The sequence below is a fragment of the Peromyscus eremicus genome, chromosome 18, assembly GCF_949786415.1.
Source record: "Peromyscus eremicus chromosome 18, PerEre_H2_v1, whole genome shotgun sequence".
Lineage (NCBI taxonomy): Eukaryota > Metazoa > Chordata > Mammalia > Rodentia > Cricetidae > Peromyscus > Peromyscus eremicus.
The window spans coordinates 12,522,560-12,543,381 of record NC_081434.1 but is presented as its reverse complement, the minus strand read 5'-3'; the positions used below and the strand labels follow the sequence as shown (position 1 = coordinate 12,543,381).

At 37.9% G+C, this 20,822-nt stretch overlaps 1 protein-coding gene and 1 long non-coding RNA gene across 2 annotated transcripts in view; one reads left to right on the top strand and one right to left on the bottom strand.

Annotated features, from left to right (window-relative positions):
• Positions 1-20,822, top strand: part of Cnot2 (CCR4-NOT transcription complex subunit 2) — a 97,786-nt gene that overhangs the window by 53,601 nt on the left and 23,363 nt on the right. Inside the window, exons 3-4 of the mRNA XM_059245797.1 lie at positions 4,653-4,775; positions 13,951-14,090. Of these exons, the coding sequence (XP_059101780.1) occupies positions 4,653-4,775; positions 13,951-14,090 (263 nt within the window). The remainder of the gene's footprint in view (positions 1-4,652; positions 4,776-13,950; positions 14,091-20,822) is intronic.
• Positions 19,108-20,791, bottom strand: LOC131894906 (uncharacterized). Its single transcript, XR_009375050.1, has 2 exons — positions 20,438-20,791; positions 19,108-19,655 (listed from the first exon to the last, which is right to left on the bottom strand). It is a non-coding gene; the product is annotated as an uncharacterized LOC131894906 (long non-coding RNA).

Sequence of the window (20,822 nt, the reverse complement as noted above, 5' to 3'; positions counted from 1 at the left end):
CGATACTAATTGTTAGCTTCATAGCATTATAACGATGGCATTGTTTGGTAGATGGGGCCTTGCTGTGTAGCTGCAGCTCTACAGGATAGCAGCCATGTAGACCAGGCTGGCCTCAAATTCAGAGATCTGCCTGCCTCTGCCTCCAGAGTGCTGGGATTAAAGGTATGTACCACCTGGCTTTGCCTGATACAGGGCTGATTAAAGTGTCATTTTACAATTAAAGTTACAATAAAGTGCTTTCAGTGACTGAGAAGGACAGGCTTTGTAACTTGGCATTAAAATTTCAAAGAAGAGTGAGTGAGCAGTGAGTGATAGCATTGTAGAGGCAGCAGCTTGTAGAAAGACCCTGAGGGAGAAGAATTTGAGTAACTGAAGCTATTTCAGTAGTTTAATGGTGGGAGGGAGGAGTTTGTGAAGAGGGGTCAGGGAGATGAATTACATAGGGCCTTTAAGCTTACTTGTCTGGGCAGGTGGTTGAAGAAGTTTGATCAGCAGATCTAGGAACATAAACTGTCACTGAAATTGCTCGGCTTGATGGATGGAAAATGGATTTGAGGAGAGTGCAGACCAGGTTGGTAAATACCTGTTTGGATGCTATTGGAGTGCCTGTGCTGGTTGGTGACAGTGGAGATAGAGTGCTGTTGGAGATGTGGGTAACTCCAGTGAGCATTCAGAGCTTGACTAGCTTGGCCTGGTTGTTGAGATCTAGGTTACAGTAAGTGTGAGACTCCCCCAAACTAGCGGTTTGTGCGTGTCCCTCCCTGTGTGGACTCTGCCCTGTTAGTCTAGCATTGAAGGACCTGTTTTCCTTACTTTCCATCCAGCCTGCTGTGGTGGGGGCTGCAGAGGAAAGGGTTTGTTGGGCTTGGGGTTTGGAGCTTTTTTTTTGGGGGGGGTGTTGTTTTTGAGACAAACTTTATGTAGCCAAAGTTGACCTTGATGAATTCCAGAACTTGCTACTTCTACCACTCAGTGCTGGCATTATGTTTGCCTCCACACCTGGATGTATTGAGAGTTGGTTGTTCCAGGTTTTTCTCACTGTGGAGCCTTTCATATATGTGTTTTGATTGGTCCAGATTGGTTCTCCCACTTGGTTTGTTCCATCGAGGGTTCGTCCAAACATTGCACTCACTTTCCCTTAGACAGGAAAAATGATCTTGTATTTGAGTTTGCAAATTTATCCCCAAATTTGTCTTGAATCCGATTGTTCAAGACTAGAGCTTTATTCAAGCTTTGTCTTCATTCGGCACAACTCTTCTTAAGAGTCCTGTAGTGAAGTTTTTAGAACATAACTAAGGTACGTGTAAGAAGGAACAAAAGCAGAGAGTCAGGAAAGCAGCACTTGCTGGGTGTATGGAGCAAGCAGGAAAGAACCCGACTTAGCACATCAGCTTGAAGTCTGTCTGTTGATGACAGACGGACACTTTGACACTTGGGGAGTGGAAATTCTTGGCAGCACTTTAAATGTGCTGCTAGAACCTTCAGGTACAATTTGAGAAAAGTTTTGAAATCATTGTGTATTTGTTACCAGGAAAGGACCTCTTTCATGGAAAGGAGTTTTCAGGGATCAGCTCTGTGCCCAGTCCAGCAATTGCTAGCTAGCATTCTAGGTCTTAGAGAAGGTTGGTTTGTCTCTGAGGATCTGGATGAAGGGTGTGCTGTTTGTTAAATATTACTGTTCTTTGTCTGCCCTTGTTTGTTGTTCTGTAAAAAGCCACATGCGTGGATGTTTTCTGGTTAAATTTGTAAAGTACTCTAGTTCTATTTCCCTGATTATTTAAAAAACTGAAATCCTTGCCCCCTGTTTCTCCATCACAGTCCTCCTCAGACATCTCTGAAGTCGTTGGTTAGATTATTTAAACTTGAGAGTTTTGAGATTTGTAATTATGCAGACTTACTGACCTTGGCTTTGAGTCTTTGAATCGGTGTAGTTAAGTGTCCAGGATATGGCAGGAATTTGTGTTGGGTAGCATGCCTTCATGAGTCATATAGTAGTACAGTGAGGAATTCAAGCCAGCTTAGCACTTCCATTTTGTCCCAACATAATTCCCTGTGCTACTTTGTAAGACAATTCTTTTTGAAGAATGAGATTGGTAGAGAAGATTTAGTATAAGCTAACTTACCTGTATGCTTTAAAAAATATATAGCTTCTTGTGGAGACAAAGGGATGATGAAAAGGTTATAATTCAATGTTTCCCCATGAGAACTACTACTTTTGATATATAACATTATTCCTAGAGGAATGTTTGTGCTTCTTGTTCTTATAATCTGGTATGAGAATCAAGAAGAGTCAGTCAGTTCACAGCACAAGACCCTGATCAAAGAATGTAACAGTCCTTGTTTCTGATCTAAAGAGGAAATGTTACTTAACATTTTGAACTATTTTTGTAAATTATTTACAAAATTGACTTTCATTTTTATGAAGGAGCCAGGAATTTCATTATACTCCTGACATATGCACCTTCTCGTTGATAGATTGTGATTTCCAGATTCCCTTGATTCTTTGCCACACCCACCCACCCGTCCTTATCTGCTCTTGTTCAGAGTGTGTCCTTTATCCAGCTGCTTTACTCAGCAAGCACATGTGCTGCCGTTGTAGTCTTGAACCACCATCCTTTATTGCCACTTCCTAACTCTTTTTCCTGCTCCTGGCCTTACATAGACCATTTTTTCACGGTGTAACTTAGGATCACTTAAAAACATATATGGTAAATATATTCACTCTTTGAACACTCCCAAATATCACTAGCTCTTGATTTTTTTCGTCTCCCACAGATAAAACCCAGAGGCCTGCATGCCACAAAGTTCTGTTTCATACATAGCCCTTGGCGATGTCTTCACCTCCCTCCCTTCTACACTCACCACTGAATGCAGTCCGGGATAAATCTGTCACCCCACTGAGGGGTGTCTCTTCCTGCAACTGCTGCCCTGGTACTGCTTGTATTTTCCTTCTGTGTTTTCTGACCATTTTTACTCTCCCTGCTCATTTTAAAACATCTTCCTGTCCTGGTCCCTCAGGATGCATAGAACAAAGGCCCAGTCTTTAAAATGAATCTAGCTTTAAGGAGAAGTACTAACATCTCTCACCCTTTCTATTTTGCCATGGATCAGAAGTGTGTTGTCGCTGTACCTAACGCTGTCAGGGTTCACCTTTGGGGAACAGTGACTATTATTATTTTGTTGTTATTGAAGTCGTGTCAGAATGATTAGTAGTCTCATGAATGTGTAATTTCCCCGCCTCTTCCCTTCTTCCCCACTTGTCTCCCTCCATGCTCGACCCCCACACCCAGTGAGAAAATACAGTAGAGGATAAGCATTTCCGTATTTTATGAGAGGATTTCATTTACATGGTATTAAACAAGGTGATTTATTCTATATAGTTAATTTCAGTTTCGGGATTTTAGGAATCTAGAACTGGTTTTAATGATAATATTATGTAAATATTTTCAAAGAAGTTTACTTTGTATCATTTTGAGTTCATTCATGTGTGTAAATTTAACGAGAGATGTCTGGATATTCAATTATGTAAGGTACATACTTTTATTCATGTTTATTCTTAGAATTAGAACTCATTAGCAAAGGTCCTATAAAGGAAATTAGGTGTATTCTTAATGTTTGCAAAACAAATTAAAATCTCAAATGTACCGGACCTAAATTTTTTGTAACTGTTTGTTTTTTGAAAGTAAGCCCAGGAAAGGATTATTTTTTGCCCTGTATTATAGAGTACTTAGGAAGGACTTAGGAGCTTGGTGGATAGACATGTGTGGTCCTTCACTAAGATTATTTAGCTCTTGTTTGAAGAGAATAACTTTAGCTATAATGAGTGAGTAAGACATTAAACTTGATTTGAGTATACTTAGAAAAATGTAGTTATGTTATTCAAGTCTCTATAAATCTCTGATGTCATTGGCATTTCGGTTTACTCTAAACTCACAATATTGGCAGGAGCAAGAAGACAAAATGGCCTTAAATAACTCATTGGCCAGACTAAGTGACACCTTCTCATAATCCCGTAGCTTTGAGGTAGAAAGATTGGGAATGCAAGGCCAGTGTGGGATTAAGAGCCTATTTAAAAACAAAACAGAAACAAAAAACTCCATGTTGGCCAGCTGACAATTTTGGTAACTTAAAAATTAGCATAGCTTTTGCTAAGGGTATAATTGTTAATGTTTTTATAAAAACTTTAGAAGAAAAAGAATAAGCAGTAGATAAAATATCATAAATTTATACCTACATGATATTCATCCTGTTATATATGTAGATAGTTGTGACTTGATATAAAATTCCAGGATACCTTCATACTTCTAAGTTTTAGAAGTAGATATGTATTGACAGATGCTGATGTTTGCAATGTATGTGCAGATTTAAAACTTAAAAAGAAAACTGTTTTTGGAAAATTTCTATTTGGAGCTGTGATTTTTCGAGAATAAGTGATTTAGTTCTATAAAAGTTAGAATTGTTTTCTTCTTGCTTTTAGGACCTGGGCAGGAAATGATACTGTTCAGTCAGATTTATAGCTTTATCACGGGTCCCGTCGCTCTTAGTTAATCTGTTTCGGGATCATAGCAGTATTCATTTTGTTTCCATAGGGGTAAAGTAAAGCTGGACTTTTCCAAAATACTATTCTTGATAAAAGTAATGTTTTTGTTTAGGTGACAAACAGCATGTTTGGTGCTTCAAGAAAGAAGTTTGTAGAGGGGGTGGACAGCGACTACCATGATGAAAACATGTACTACAGCCAGTCTTCTATGTTCCCACATCGGTCAGAGAAAGATGTAAGTTCGTCAGTTACACTGTGTTTCCTCAGCAGCACGTGTGCCTGTTTTTAGCTCCCTGATGAGGAGCATGTGAACTCCAGGGGATTGTCTGTGCTTTAGTGACTGTGCCCTGGGGACAGAAAGATAAAGCCCTACCTTGTAATGGGAAACATTAGTGTGTTGTGATGATTAAGCTGAGATTCGATAATGTTATAGGACATTCTCAGAGACATGGCTTAAGGATGTTACTTTGAGGAGATCTGGGGGTTTTGTTTCATGGGAAGTATTTTGTTATAATAGAGCAAGTGTACATACAAAGGTAAGCAGGTTAAATGAGCACATTTGTACAGATTTCAAGATCCATAAACTAGCAAGTTTCAATAAACTCTGTCCTTACTGTGTGATCCTTTCCTGGAATTCTAGCCTGCAAGTACAGAAACCCTACTCTCCTCAGCTACAGACACTACAGTTGAAAGTTTTGCTACTGTGTGGATTATATATTATAGAGATCTGTGCTTTGGAAGGCTAGTAGATCAGTAATCCCAATCCACATGAAAGGTAACACATTTATAGGATATTTTAAAATAAGTTCATTTGTTCAGATCATTTTTTTTTCTCTCTCTCTCTCTTTTTTTTATTTGGAGCTAAGGACCGACCCCAGGGCCTTGTGCTTGCTAGGCAAGCACTCTACCACTGAGCTAAATCCCCAACCCCAGATCATTTTAATCTACTTCCTGTATTGTACCTTTAAGCCAAACCAGTTATATTCTGACCCTGTGTATCTGTTTAGCTTTTTTCCTTTCAACGCTTTATGAGTTTGCTACTCACTAATTTCTTAGCAGTGCTCCCAGTTCTGTTTGGAGTATTGAACATGTAACAGATGTCCTTATTTTTATTTAAAGCTGATTATTACCAGTTCACATCCAATTTTTGGAAGGTCACAAATTGGCTCAGGCTAGGTTCACATTAGGATTTAGGATTTGATTATTCAATATCCCCATTTCTCCATTATTTTTATTTGAACATTTTGTTGTTTTAGAAAAAAGTTATCAATTTTCCCTCCAAGATACATGTGCACTTTGTTTATTGTTAGTGTCCTTTAATATCTCATGGAATAATGTCACTTGGTTTTCTGATGTTTCGTAACTGTCGAGCTATTTGCTATTGCATGTGAATTATGTTGAATTACTATTTACACGTGTGTCTGATTTAGGTGTTGATTTTTGTAGATTAAAAAATTAGGAATGTAGTTCAATGGTAAAGCAATTGCCTAGTGTGAGCAAAGCCTTGGATTCAGTCACTAGTGTTGTGGGACATTTGGGTCTAATATTTGATAGTTTCATTGCAGAAACTATAAACTATGACTGTGGATATGCAGTGAAAACCGAATGTGGTAGGAAAATGGGAATAAATATGGTGATGAAGGGTTTCGTTTAGAACATGTGAAGATTTAAATGGATGAATAACAAATCTCTGCCAGCTAGAGAGATGCTCACAGTTAAGAGCATTGAGAGGGCCTGCTCTACTCCTAGCCCTCACATGGCAGCTCACAACAGTCTTAACTCCTGTTCCAGGAAATCTAGGGCCTTCTTTTCACCTCCTTGGCACTGCATGCCTGTGGTGCACAGACATAGATGCAGACAAAACACCTATACCCATAAAAAGAAGTTTTTAGAAAACAAGAACTGTGCATCCTCCAAGACTACCGTAATTTTAAAATTGGAATTAGTATATTCATGTTACCCAGGGGCTCCCATATGTTAATTACTATTCCAATATAGTTATTGTCACAGAAGCAACAGAATGTTTTTATTCATGAAACTTTGTGTTAAATTAATAAGTAATAAAATAGGCAGATGAAGAACTTGAACTCAAAAGCAATACAAATACGCTTGTGTCCTGCCTTTTAGCAATAATGTCTCAAAGCCTTCACTTCCTCGCCTATAAAAAGGTGGTAACAGTGCAATGGGTACCGAAGATGACTATTACTTTACTTTTTTCTTATTGAAAACAGTACAGGCAGTCTATGTAAACTGTAAAAGTATAGATACGTAGATCAGAAAAACTCAAATCTTGTTAGGACTAATTCACTGCTAGGATTTCCAGTTTTATACTTCAGACATTTTCATCACAATTCATAGAATGATTTAAGTTTCTGAAAGCACGGTGACATCTTCCATCAGAATGTGTGTAAGAACTTTTAGTGTCAGTAGGGTTCCCCATGCCTTTAAGAATACCAGCTCATGAGTCTTGGCAAATAGACCCAAGAAGTTGTTTGTTTTGCTGTGACAGAATGCCTAAGGAGAAGCGATGTAAGGAAGGGAGGTTTTGTTTTGACTTACAGTTCCAGGGGATGGTTCTGTCGTGACAGGGAGGGTTTGTCAGCAGGAGCCAGTGGGTTGAGGGTATGGGTTGGCAGCTGATCATAGCAATCTACAATCAGGAAGTAAGCAGAGTGAACAGGAAGTGGGACCTGGCCATAAAACCTCAAGGCTTGCTCCCAGTGACTCACTTCCTCTAGCAGGGCTCCCACACAGTGCCATCATTTGAGGACTAAGGGCTTACACAATTGAGCATGTAGCAGACAATTCATTTCAGACCAAAACAATGTACATATATTAAAGCATTTCTAAACGTAAACACATAGACTTACACACACTGAGTGATAGGTCTTTCCCATATAGCTAGTGACCATTTGTAGTTTTTGTATTACTTATGTTTGTGCTTTTTCATAGTTCTCTGTTGATGTGGCATTGAGCTCTTCTTTTACAAGTATTTCCTCAAAATTTCCTCTATGGTTTTTATATTACTGAGGTATTTATCATTTTTATTAAAAAGCAATCCCTTGACATTTTCTCTTTAAAAATAAGAACTAAACAAAACATAAATATTGTATATATTAAGGGAGTATCATGTGATCTTTTAATATATGTCTACATTGTATAATGATTAAATCAGGTTAAATTGTCTGCAAACAGTTCCATTATTGTGTGGCTTTTTGTTTGTTTTCATGTGTGCTGAGGATTGAACCCAGAGCCTTGCACATGCCAGACAAGTGCTCTACCACTGAGCCACATCCCTACCCCCAGGAATTTTTTTTTAAATGTTTTCTGGTTTAGATTATACTTAGAACAGTCCATAGGACTTTCCTATTTTGTCTCAGAACTTGATTTACAACTTATGCCCATTAGGAACCTATTCTGGTTTAAGGTGGTAAATACCTTTTTTATCTCTGTGGTGCTATCCAGTATGTATAAGTACATTATGGGTCAGAGAACCTTTTTCTTGAAAAGCAAGGTAGTAACTTGGCTCTGTAGACTTAAGAGGCAGAATGAAGGATGCTACATAACCATAATATAAAAATCACTCTTAGTCATGCATCCTACAGAATAAGCAGGGTGCTGGATTTTGCTCATGAATGATACTTTGCTTATCTCTGAGATTTAGAATATTTGCTAATGGTTTGATTGAAATGGTCCCCTTAGTATATAAAAGTTTCCAATGCTCTCGAGCATGTTTTTCAAATCATACGGAGTCTCTATCAAGACTACAACAGTTTGACTTGCTTTGGCTTTATGAGCATTTTACTATATGAGCATTTTACTATCTTGTATAAAATTTTCTACATCCTTTTATGAGAGCATGTGTCATAAGTGCACAACAGTACTAATTTTTATACCAGTATTGACTTCTTTTCAGAAGGATGACTGGGAATGTAGTTCAGTGGCAGAATATTGCTTTGTTTTGGCTTTTGGGAGTGGTTGGTGGTGCCAGGGGGTTGTTCTGGGCAGGAGTGTATTTAGGTATTTACTTGTGGAGGCCAGAGGTCAACCCAGTTATTCTTCCCCAAGAGCCATCACCTTGTTTTGAGAAAGTGTCTCTCACTGGGACCTGGACTGACACATTAGGCAGGGCTGGCTGGCAAGCAAGCCTCAGGGAGCCTCCACCACAGCACTGGGATTGGATTATAAGTGTGCCCACTATGCCCTGCTTTTCATATGCATGCTGGCACGGTTGTGCAGCAAGTACCTTACCACCTATCTTCAGTAATAAAGAGGGCTTCATCATTGACATTTTCCATGCAGGTTTAAATTGCTCTTCGCTGTTATACATATTGTGAATTTGTTAGTAACCACCTGCTTTTTATAAAGTGCTTTAATCGCTTTGGTGACTGAATGTGAGCTGTAGAAAGCCTAATAAGAGTTTAAACTTCAGCTGTGTGATTTACAGGCTGTGTCCTAGGGCAAAGTAAGCCATCTGTATGCACCTCAGTTTCTCATCTGGAACATAGGAACAGTAGTATGTAACTATTCCCATCGTCTTCTGAATTCTCTGGATTTCAAAACTCCATAATATTTGGGCCATGGAAACAACTCAGCTGGTTAAGGTGCCTGCTGCCCGTAGGCCTGATGACCTGAGTTTGAGCACACATGGTGGACAGAGAGAACTGACCTCCTATAAATTGTCCTTAGACTTCCATCTGGGAGCTGTGGGGTATATGCAGCCACACACATGTACGTATGCACACAAAATAAATAATAAAGATGAAGATGCAGAGCATTTATCACTACCTGAAAGTACCTGGTTATTGTTTAATCCACTAGAATTGAAACTTAGCAGAGGCAAGGATTTTATCTCTCTAGTTAGAGCTTGCTCTTAGAATCTGCAGTAGTTAGGAAATAATATGTTCTGTGTTCATTGAAGAGAAGGGGAGTAGATACTGTTGAAAATTACTTTTATTGGCAGATAGAATGTTAAAAATCTTTCAAAGCATCTTATAAACGCTAATAGAGAATATGGTCTGGGTGTGTATGTCAGGTTTTTTTGTTTCTTTGTTTTTAAAGACAAGGGTCATTGTGTACCCCTGGCTGGCTTGGAAATAAAGCAGAGTATATTCAGAAGTAGTTGGAATTAAATGTCAGGTCATTTCTAGAATTTTTAAAACTTGATTAGCAGTTGCATTATCTTTAAACAGGATTTTAATGTTAAAATGTAAAATGGAGAGAAAATGATACATCTATGAAGCATCCAGTTTCACTATCTACAAAATAATTACAAAATGTTTAGTCATCAAATTAGCATAAGGATTAAGTATTTCTTAATCCAGAATACTCCAGACTAGAAGTACCTAAACCCAATACCCCACCCAGTTCTAAAACTTCTTACACATCATGACTGTGGCAATTTTTTCAGATTTTCAGGTTTGGGTTTTTTTTGTTGTTGTTTTTTTTTTTTTTTTTTTTTTTTTTGTGGAGAGGGATCTTGGATTTGGAATTTTGAATTACTGAAAAATGGTTAATCTGTATGAGTAAAGTTGTGTGTGTGTGTGTGTGTGTGTGTGTGTGTGTGTGTGTGTGTACGCACCCACATGTATGTGGTTTTCAAAGTATGTTTGAGGTTGAAAAATGGTGTTGAGTGAATGTATGGAAGTGTCCTTGCTACAGACTTGGTACTAGTACACATGAAGAGCCTTTTGAGTGTAAACATTGCCAGAACCAGTCCTGTGTCTTTCTATATAACAGGGATTCAGACACACACACACACACACACACACACACACACACACACACACACACCATCCATTTTTTCTTCATTATTTTACCATTTTAAAAAGTTATCTATGTAAACTTGTTTTACTGTATCTGATTCATAAACTATCAGGTTTTGTGATTTATTACCAGTTTTATTTTTGTGTGTCTACTTTCTCCTGTTCCCTTTCTCTCTTATTCCTTTTAGTAATATTACCTCCACCTAGTCTTTGTTTCCTTTGCCTCTGTTTATTAGATTCCATTGATATCTTTTTTAAAACCACTAATTTTTAATTTTAAGTTTTTCTTTAAGTCTATGTGTACACATGCATGAATCTGCATTCTTCCTTGGTCTCTCATTCTTTGGTCTCTCATTCTTTGTATAGATAAGATATAGTCAAAAGCTACTAAGGTTTTTTTTTCACAAAATAAAGAGGAATTATCACCATTCACTTAAGTAAATTAGATCAAACTTTAAAGGATAATTTTAAACTTCTTTTTGATATTTGTTAGAGAAATTTTGTTTTAAAATTTTAATTCCATCACCAAACTATGTTAATGTTTTGTAAGTTAGGTTTAATGATAGCAGATCTATTTATTGGAGAGAGTAAGCACAAGAAGTCATCACCATTAGAAAATGGAAGACTTAATGCTGTAGATTGTTACTGATCACAGATGTCACTTGTATCCACTGTTAATGAAAATAACTGAAGATGTAGTTCTGGAGCTTCTTCTACCTTGGGAGATGGATGAAAGAGGATCTTGAGTCTGAGACCAGCCTGGATTGCATAGTGCATCCTGTTTCAAACCAACAACAAAGTTCTAATGTGTTAATATCTATTAGGAAAAGGTAAAGGGGCCACTTAACAACTTAGAATAAATAAGTAAGGCCACATTATTATTTCTTTGGTTGCTTCTGTTAGTTTTTATTGTGTTGTTTGGCTTGAGTGTAGAGTCCTCGAGAGATGAAGATATTGCATAATATAATTTTAAACTGGGAATGTGATAAACTACTCGGTAGTTTCATTATTCTGCAGATAGCATAACATTTCATCTTTTCTACCTTTACCCTCTTTGAGACTGTGAAGCTGTGTATTTCTACTTACACTGCATTACACTCCAGTGAAATCTGTTTCTTGGTCTAAGATTTTATGTTTTTCTGAGAAATTCATTTTTTATGATGAATTTTTAGCACTTAAGTACATAAGATTTTGTGGTCTTTTAATGGTAGTTGATGCTTTGCCAGGGTCCATTTTTAATTTTCACTAGGCTGTTACGTTCTTGAAATGCACTGTTTAATAATGTTAGCATTTTCAGTATAGAAAGTGATACTGAATGCCACACTGTGGTGAGCCGTTACCTCCCTTCTCTTTTTGGAGGGTCTCACAGCACCTCTGCCTTATTTTGTGCCCTTCTCACTCCCTTCATCCTCCAGTGCTGGGCGCAGCACACATGTAATGTAATTGTGTCTTTCTGGCCGGCCTTTGTGAGAAAGTACACTGGATGTCTGGCTGTTCTTCGGCATCAAGTATTCAGAAAGTAGACATTTTTAGAAGAGTATCATTTTAAGGTGTGCATTTGAAGATATTCACATTCATTGTAAGTCGTCTAGTTATATCGGCCAATATCTTTTATGTGAAACCTACAAAAGCAATTTTATTTTCCATTTTATAACTAATAATGGTAACAGTCATGATTCTTAACTTTTATATAGACTTTCTGTCACTAACTACAGGTTTATTAAAAAATTATACATCTCAATTTTTCATGCAGCTTGGAAATGAGTTTTTAATATGTATATAAAATATTTATAGTTAATATGGTAACAGTAGTGAATATAGTCCCTAACAAAAGAATTTGATTGATTGTGTTTTAACCTATTTGATTGATTGTTAAAGGTTATATAGTTTAAAGTGTTAATTGTCTAGAATACACATCCTGGATGTAACAAAGAATATGTGTGTTTTACACACACACGAGTTGATGCTTCTTTAGGAAATTAATTCCGTTGTAACTGTTGATGATTTTAGAGTGGTGTGTAATCCACCCCTCTTTCTGCAGGGTCTGACGGGCATGTGCACCATTGACTTCAAACAGCTATCATATGTAGTTTGTAAACTTAAGAGTAAGTGCAACATGTCCATATCTAAGTGCTCCAGTTTTCCTGCTCTGGAGCCACAGAACTTCCCTGTCCTCGGGCTCTCCACTCAGCGGCCCCTTTTCTCTGTGCTCCAGCTCTGCCGAGAGAAAAATGACTCCTGTAGCCAGAGTCTCTTGTTTATTTCCACTCGGCCACCTCACCAGTTCCATCCGGTTCTTAGTGATTTCCTTCCTAAAGCACCTGTCTTCTTCTTGCCGTGTCCTTCATACTTTTTTTTTTGTTTTTTGTTACAGTAAGCAGTCATCTTGTTGGAATCTTGCCTCAGCATTCTTTATTTCCGATTGTTATATTCTTCAGTAGAACTACGCTGTATCTCCTTTCCTAGTCACTATTACAGTCCCCACTGTTTCATGCTTTTTGATTATGACGTTAACCTTACATTAACTGCATATTGTTGGCCTAAGAGAGGCCTCTTGGGTAGCTTCGTCAAAGGTTCCACCCTACAGAAATGGACTGATTTCCTCGTCTGGACAGAGTGGTCTTTCCTCAGTGATGGCCTGCTTCTGTTGTAGAGTTTGCTGCACCAGCTTGGAAAGTCATTGCATCATTTGTTCTCTTTTCCCACTAGGTTATACACCTCTTGATGTTATGGCCCATGTTGTGTTTAATTAAAATGTTTCGATGGTTGTATAAGGTGGAATATTGAAACACTGGCTTACATGTCCTCATTTATTCAGTTTAAATACCTGTTTTATAAATGGCACTCATGCATTTCTGTCTGTAAAGAAACACAAAAAGAAACAGTGTGTTCTGTGAATGTAACATGCCTTTAAATTTATATTCTGCCTGGTGATGGTAGAGCACGCCTTTAATCCCAGCACTTGGGAGGCAGAGACAGAAGGATCTCTGTGAGTTCGAGGCCAGCCTGGACTACAAAGCAGATACCAGGACACCCAGGACTGTTACACAGAGAAACCCTATCTCAAAGAAAAGAAAAAGAAAGAATTTATATTCTACCAGGAAAATATGACATTGTTCTACTAAATTCAAAGACATTGTACAGCAGTACAATCAAGTCTGCATCACTCACTGAGAAACCGTGTAAATCAGATACCATGTCTTTGGTTTTGTTTGTAGTTTTTACTTGTCTTTTGCTGATGTTTTCTCTCTACTTACATAGATAGCTGTGTGAATATAAAAATCAAAAAATATTTTTACAAAGTACAAAACTTTTCTATTCTGTAATAGGTTTTATTTAGAATTTGTCTTAATGTATAGTCTAATGTCAATGTCGCATGTAAGTTTACAAAGCTGACTGAGATTGTAGCTTTGTGTTTTCATTAATAGCCTAGTTTCTTCTTTTTTTTAAGTAATGGTGTTGCTATACATTAGTGTAACTTAAAAAAAAACTCATAGCATTAATTATTTCTGTTTGCACAGTTTGGTTTCATCTGGTTATGGTAGTCTTTGTAAGACATGTGGGCCATGGGTTGAGTCTTACATTGATATGAAGTATATAGACTTGTAACTATATTATGCTCTAATATAATTAATTTGTTTCTAGATGCTGGCATCACCATCTACATCAGGTCAGCTGTCTCAGTTTGGGGCAAGTTTATACGGGCAACAAAGTAAGAATTTTGTACTTATTCTGGGATACTTTATATTTAAGGGAAAAAGTAAAGAACAGCCACTTCTACTGTTGTGGGTTTCCTATAGGGCTTAACAGAAGATAGCTAATTTTCAAAATTATATTTTATTGTGTAGTAACCTCATTATGTTGGGCCTCACTAATTCTAAATTTGTTATTTCTTAGATAATAGCATGTGTTGCAATTTACTTTGGCATCATGTATATCTATATGTTCTTTTGCAATTTCTTGAAAATCTTCTAAACAATTAAAAGCAGTGATTTTTTTGTGTTTTCAGTTAGAGAAAGTTAAAAGATTTTTGCCTTTGGTTGGTTTGGTTTACTGTTTAATTTGTTTAGATTTGGGCCCATTAATGCTGTAAGCCCATTATTTAGCAACTGTTTGTAAAATAATTTTCATTTAGTAGAAAGTATTGATTTATTTTGCTTTGGTTCTTTCTGATTATAACACTTAAATTTTTTCATTGTGTAAGTTGTTTTTTTATCAAGTGCTATAATACTTTTCAAGCGCTTAGCACAGTGCCTGGCGCATAGTAAGCGCTCAATAAATGTTAGCCGTTACCATCACATAAAATTGTATAAAAGTCCAAATTATAAAATTTTTTTTTTGTTTTTTTCAAATTAAATTTCCAAAATGTTACATTTTAATAAGATTTCATCATCTCTGTTAGTGTAAAAATCTGCTTATTATTTCTCATTGCTGCTGTCAACGGGAGCTGGGATAAAGTGTTAGAAGTTACCATCAAACAATAGAGGAGAGTGTCGAATCCCTGTCTTAATCAGTTTCAAGTAAAAATGAGTTTGGTTTGGAGCTCGCCCTGTAGGAGGAGAAACCGAGCTTTGATAAGTGTCAGAGAGTGTCATACCACTTCACCCTGAGCTCCGGGTTCACATTGGGGGTGGGGGTGGGGGAGGTGGTCTGTGTAGAACAGTATTGTTTCTATCTTTTTCTTTCTTTTTTTAATCTTTTATGGTTTTCCTCTTTTGCTATGAAACAATTAGCTAATACAGAATTAGTAAATACTAATTTCCATACTTAAGCAAGAACATATTTTAAAGCCTTTTATTAAAAGCGAAGTTCCTTTTTTATCTACAAATGTTTATCCTACTTCTTGAGGTAATTATCATAGCTTGTAATGTGTTCTTGTTAGCTTATGTATAGTGTGGCTTTTCCCCTGTTGGGAAGCCTTCCTGTAGAAATGCCTAGCTGTTTAAAGCTCTCTTCTATTTCAGTACAGCAACTGCATAGGCATTTTTGCTTTTTAAAGCCCACAGTTTATAACATAGCAGAAAGAAGATAAAAAATGGATAAAAGATATGTTTGGGAAAGTGAGGTTATTTCGTAATGGTGATGACAACCATCTGTCTAGACTTTGGAGGTTTTTTAACCTGCAAATGTGACATTGCTTTGGGGATGGACTTTGTTTGGAAAGTAGTAATGTCCTTGGCATGACAAATATTTACTGATTCCAGCTTTCTTTAATTTGTTTTGTTTGGTGTGAAGGACGTGCAAAGATTGATGATCGAGCAAATGTATTTTTTTTTTTTAGAAAAAAAAATCTTAATAGTTTTTAAAGAAGCCATGTATGACCAACAATTTTTGTTGAACTTGGATTTATAAAATGGCTATATTTAGTAAAGTTGGTGAAGCAGCATTTTGAATCCATGGCTTATTATTTTAAACTGATGTTTTAGAAAACAGTCTACTGAAAAATGAATACTGGGATAACTGTTTTAGCTCAGCGTGCAGTTATTTTCCAGGGTACACATTTGGAATTTACAGTTAGTGACAAAAGATAGCCTAGTTGCCATTTCCTTTTGTGAGAGACCCAGAGGGCCAAATCCATCATTAAGTAGTAGGTAGTCTGAAGAAACACATTGTGAAAGAAGAGAATACAGGCTGCATTGTGAGACTTGAGGGGTCACAGTTTTCCTTGTGTGTGATAAAATGTGAGGAGCTGACTTTAGTGAAGGATAGAGAGGGAGAATTAATAAAGGACTGGATTAGAGAAACTGTTCTTGTAGCATTTATTGTAATTACACACTGAGACTGATAGAACTTAAAAGTTCTTTTCTCACCTCAGTCTATTAAATACTACCGTTAACTCTGTATTTATATTTCACAAAGTTCATTGGTGATTTATGCTATTCAGATGTAAGCTCTATCTGGGGTTTTTTGTTTGTTTGTCTATGTGTCTGTGGTTTGAGACAAAGTCTTACTATGCAGCCATTCTAGACAAGAACTCGGATCCTCCTGCCTGTGCCTTCCATGGACTGGGATTTCTGAGGCTTGTTTTTAGGATTTGGTGCTGGATATTGAGTCTAGGCCTTGCACATGCTAGGCAAGCACTTTATACTGACCTGTGTACTCCCAACTTTTTGCTTATTCTTGATTTTCTTTTTTAAAAGTTAGAGATAGAGGAAATGAAGAAGGAAAACTTGGTGAAAGTAAACAGCGGGGTGAGGGTCCTCTTAGAATGGACACAGGACTGTGTGCTTGAATGTACGTTTTGTCAGATTGGGGTGGAAGTGATTATGTAATAAGCATATGAGGTATCCAGAAAATACTGGATTAGAGGATTGTATGATTTCGGGCCCTAGAGTAATATGACTATATCCAAATAGATGACTTTATCCGAGGGCTCCTGTGGATTCTGCTCAGCAGTTGATAACTATAGTAGCCAGGGAGCATAGAGTGTTCAAGCTGCATGATGTTCTCTACTCGTCTTGTAGTGTGCGCATATGTTTTGAGTCAGTCTTACAGCCTTACAGCCAGTCCTTGGGCTCTGTAAAACTGCATGCTGATTGAAATGGACAGAGCCGGGAGTCTGTTTCTCCTAGATCTTCATTGCATTGAAATGAAGTAGTTGTATAGTTGGAGCAGTAAGTATTTACATTCTTGGAAGTGGAGAACAAAGAAGCGTTATCCAGTGCCTCCTAATTGTGTATTATGTGTAAGCAGTTAGTTAACTGTCCTGATGGATGCATTATCGACATATATGTCTGGATTCTGAAAGTTCTGAGGTCACTATTTAAGAAAAGAAATAAATCTTCCTAGAATTTAGACTCCTGGTTTGTGAGTGGTGGCATAGTTATCTGATTGTTCTAACTGATACTCATCTATGAACATAATTACTTTGTAGAACAAGAGAGCATGGTTGACATGGTTTCAAAGTGATGATATTAACGTCATTAAATACAGAATAGTATCTTGCTTTAAGAATTGAGTTGATCATGCTTGTTGAGTGCCTACTTTACTTACCATTCTAGATAGCAGAGATGTGTGTGTGTGTGTGTGTGTGTGTGTGTGTGTGTGTGTGTGTTCTATGAGACTATTCTCCTTTATGCTGTCGATATACTGTACAGTAGGCACACTTCTGTGGTGGGTGCTGCTGCTGTTCTTTATTGTGTCTTAATTGTCTTCATGTTATTAGCACGTCATTTATGAGAAGCACTCAGTAAGTATTTGCTCAATTTATGTTGAGGAAGATAAGTAGATAAACTAATAGTATAAGCCAAAAATAGTTTTAGTATGAAATAGTGTAGGGAATAGGAAACTTTCTGGTTGTTAATTGGTTTTAGCTAATAATAAGTGTAATCTTCCCTTTTGTGTGGAATATATCTTAACATTTTTCACAACTTTGCAAAATTATAGATCAAAGTTGTATCATAAATTTTTCTCCATGAAATGTCTGTTTTCCAGTGGAAACGTACTTGATTACAATGTCTCATTTTTCTTCATTAAGACTGTTGGCTCCTTCAACTGTCATGGGCACATTAAAAATACAGGGGAAAGCTAGTAAATCAGTATTTACTGTGCGTGAATCTTGACAACTCCGTGAGATGTTAAGGAACTATGTAGATGACAAGCAATGGAGCCAGAAGTTACTTTGTGCGAGTGTGCTCTGAATATGAGCTTTTTTTGAAACCTGAAAGCTAACGAAACGTCATGACCGCAGTGAGTCATTTGCATAGAAATTACTAGTGTGGAATCTGCAGATGCCAAGAATCTACTGAATTGTCTCCTGAAGACATTATGATAGGAGTTATTCATTCATCATGTATTTATTGAGTACTACTCTGAATGTGGTTATATTCCAAGAGCTCAAATATAACAAAGAACAAAGTTCCCACTTTTCATGGTGCTTACTTTCAGTGAGAGGAAACAAAATAAACACAGGCAAAGGAAGTACCGCAGTCCTAGTAATGAGTAGTACGAGACTCAGGCCAGCTAGTGAGATGAGTGAGCAGTTCATGTTTTACATGAATCAAGCACACAGACTGCACCATCTCTCAAGAATTAAAATTTAAGGTGGAAACCTGAATCTGAGGACTCTAGTCCCCAGAATGAATGATCTTGAGGGGACTTTCTGGGTACAAGGAAATGTGGAAAATCGAATAAGTCACTTAATGACCTAGGAGCAGTGAGAAAGTCAGTGTAATGAATGAGAAGAGTGAAAGTTGGTATCTCAGATCGTAGAAAGTCTTGTGAAAATTCACTGAAGCATTCAGATAGGGCTGGAGACGGCTCAGAGATGAAGAGCACTGGCCACACTGAGAGGAGCCTCCTCCAGGTTTGCTTCCCAGTGCTCATGGAGCTCTGGGGCCTCCTCAGGAACCAGGCACACACATAGCACACAGACATGAGGAGGCAGAACATCCGTACACAGCAAAGAAAGAATCCAGCCCATGTGACGGCTCCGTGTATAAAGGCAACTACTGCCGAGCCTGATAACCGAGCCTGATAACCTGAGTTCCACCCCTAGAACTTACTTGATGGAGGGAAAAACAGATAGAAGTTGCCCTTTGACTTCTGCATACATGTGCTTACACTTGTACACAGGATAAATGTAAATAAAAAATAGTAATTTAAATATGTTCTAAATGCACTAGCAAAAGTTTTTTGGTGCCGCCATCACTTTGCTTTGTAGGAAGTGGACTGAATGGGGAGGGAGGGAATAAGAGGCAAGGCTTAATAGTTTTGGCAAGAAAAGAGGGATTGGACTAGTGGCTGAGAAGTAGGCAGAGTTGGATATTTTGGAAATACAGTTTACACACTTACTATATACAATTTGGGAAGAGAAAATTAGCATATTTATAAGGTTTGAGATCTATATCATCTTGTGAATGGGTCCCAGTAATGTCCGCTAGAAATTTATGTTGAGGGAGACTACAGAGTTTACCCTGGGAAATGGTCCTGAGGAGCTCTGAGTATTCTCTGTGGTTCACAACAGCTGCTTGTAGCTAGTTTGGAAACCAGTTTGTCCCATCCATAGTTCTCATCTGATATATCCTTACCTTGGTAAGACAAATTGTCCTTCAGGTCTGTAATTTTTCCTCTTCCTCTTCTTCCCTTGCTTTGAGAGCCTGTTTCCTAGTCCCTGAACATCAGGGACTACAGGCAGCACCATTTACCTTGCTCCCCTGCCTTGTTTCCGACAGCTTGTCTTCTCTCAGACTTCAGTGTCATGCCGTCTGTAGCCACCCGGTTTTGCAACACTGCTGCCACCGTCTTGTCTGCCTGCTGAAGTCATGATCATTATTACCTTCATGTAGTCTCCAGGACACCCTTTCTAGTCCCACGCTGTGCACAGTGATTCATGGATGTGTCACGTGTCCCTGTAGTGCAGAGAGGGGAAGGCATTCTTAGTGAGCAGATGAATAGTGAGGTTAGAGGGACAGATTTGAAGAGAAGAGGGGCAATGAAGGAGACTGTTACTCATACATAGAGTACCTAAGCCATGAAGTGCTGATTAAAGTTAGAAAAACTTCCTTCTCTGAGGGTCATGACCGAATTCTAAAGACTAAGTTGTGGTTTTACTTAGAATAGTGGTCCCAGAAACCCTGAATGTCCCTTCTAAAAACACTAGGATGGTTTAGGGGAGAGTCTACAGCCCTGAATCCCCCAAAGTCAAAGTAAGCCACAGTCTCTAAGACAAACAGCACAGTCAGCAAAATGCAAGGAATAGTAATTGTGAAAGGACTTGAAGTTGGAATCACAAACTGTATTGATGTCTTCCTGATTTGTCGCTTGTGGTTTTTTAAAAATACATTTGTTATGTTTTATGTATGTATATGTTTGTGTGTCTGTAAGTTTATGTACACCCACATGTATGAGCCTGTGGAGGCCAGAGGGTGTCAGATCCATTGGGATTGGAGTTCCAGGTGGTTGTAAGCCTCCTGATTGTGGGTGCTGAGAACCCAGTGTAGGTCCTCTCCGAGATCAGTGTGTGATCCAATCCTGAGTCATCGCTTTAATTGTTGCTGTGATGTTAAGAAAGCAATTCAGTGGCTGGTTTTAGTTCTTATTGTATAACTTGGTTGATCTCAGAAGCTTTTTCCGTTTGTAAATTCTTTGGATTTTATGAAGAAATGAATATAATAGAATGAAATAATTTTACCTGGAAACATTATCTACAGGGTAGGTTGTAGGTAAAGAAGTCATGGGATGAAGCTCCACTGTGGACTGTGTCTGTTGCTAGTTTGGGCATAGCACTGAACTTCTCCAGAAGTCTAGACACCTGGCTGTAATGAGAGGAGACTGTTGAGGGCTTCCCTCCGGGTCCAGGATCAGGATTCGGCGCTGTAACTGAACTCCCCCAGATTGTTAGTACCGTGTGTCTCCAGCAAAGGGGGTTCTATAGAAGGGACATCCTGCTGTCAGTGTTTAGTGCTGGTTGTGAAGCGGCTCTTTAACAGAAATAAGTTGTGGAATACTTACATTTTTTTCACTAAAAAAACTTGGTATGTGTACATCTTTGTATTGGGGCACATGTGTGCCGTGAT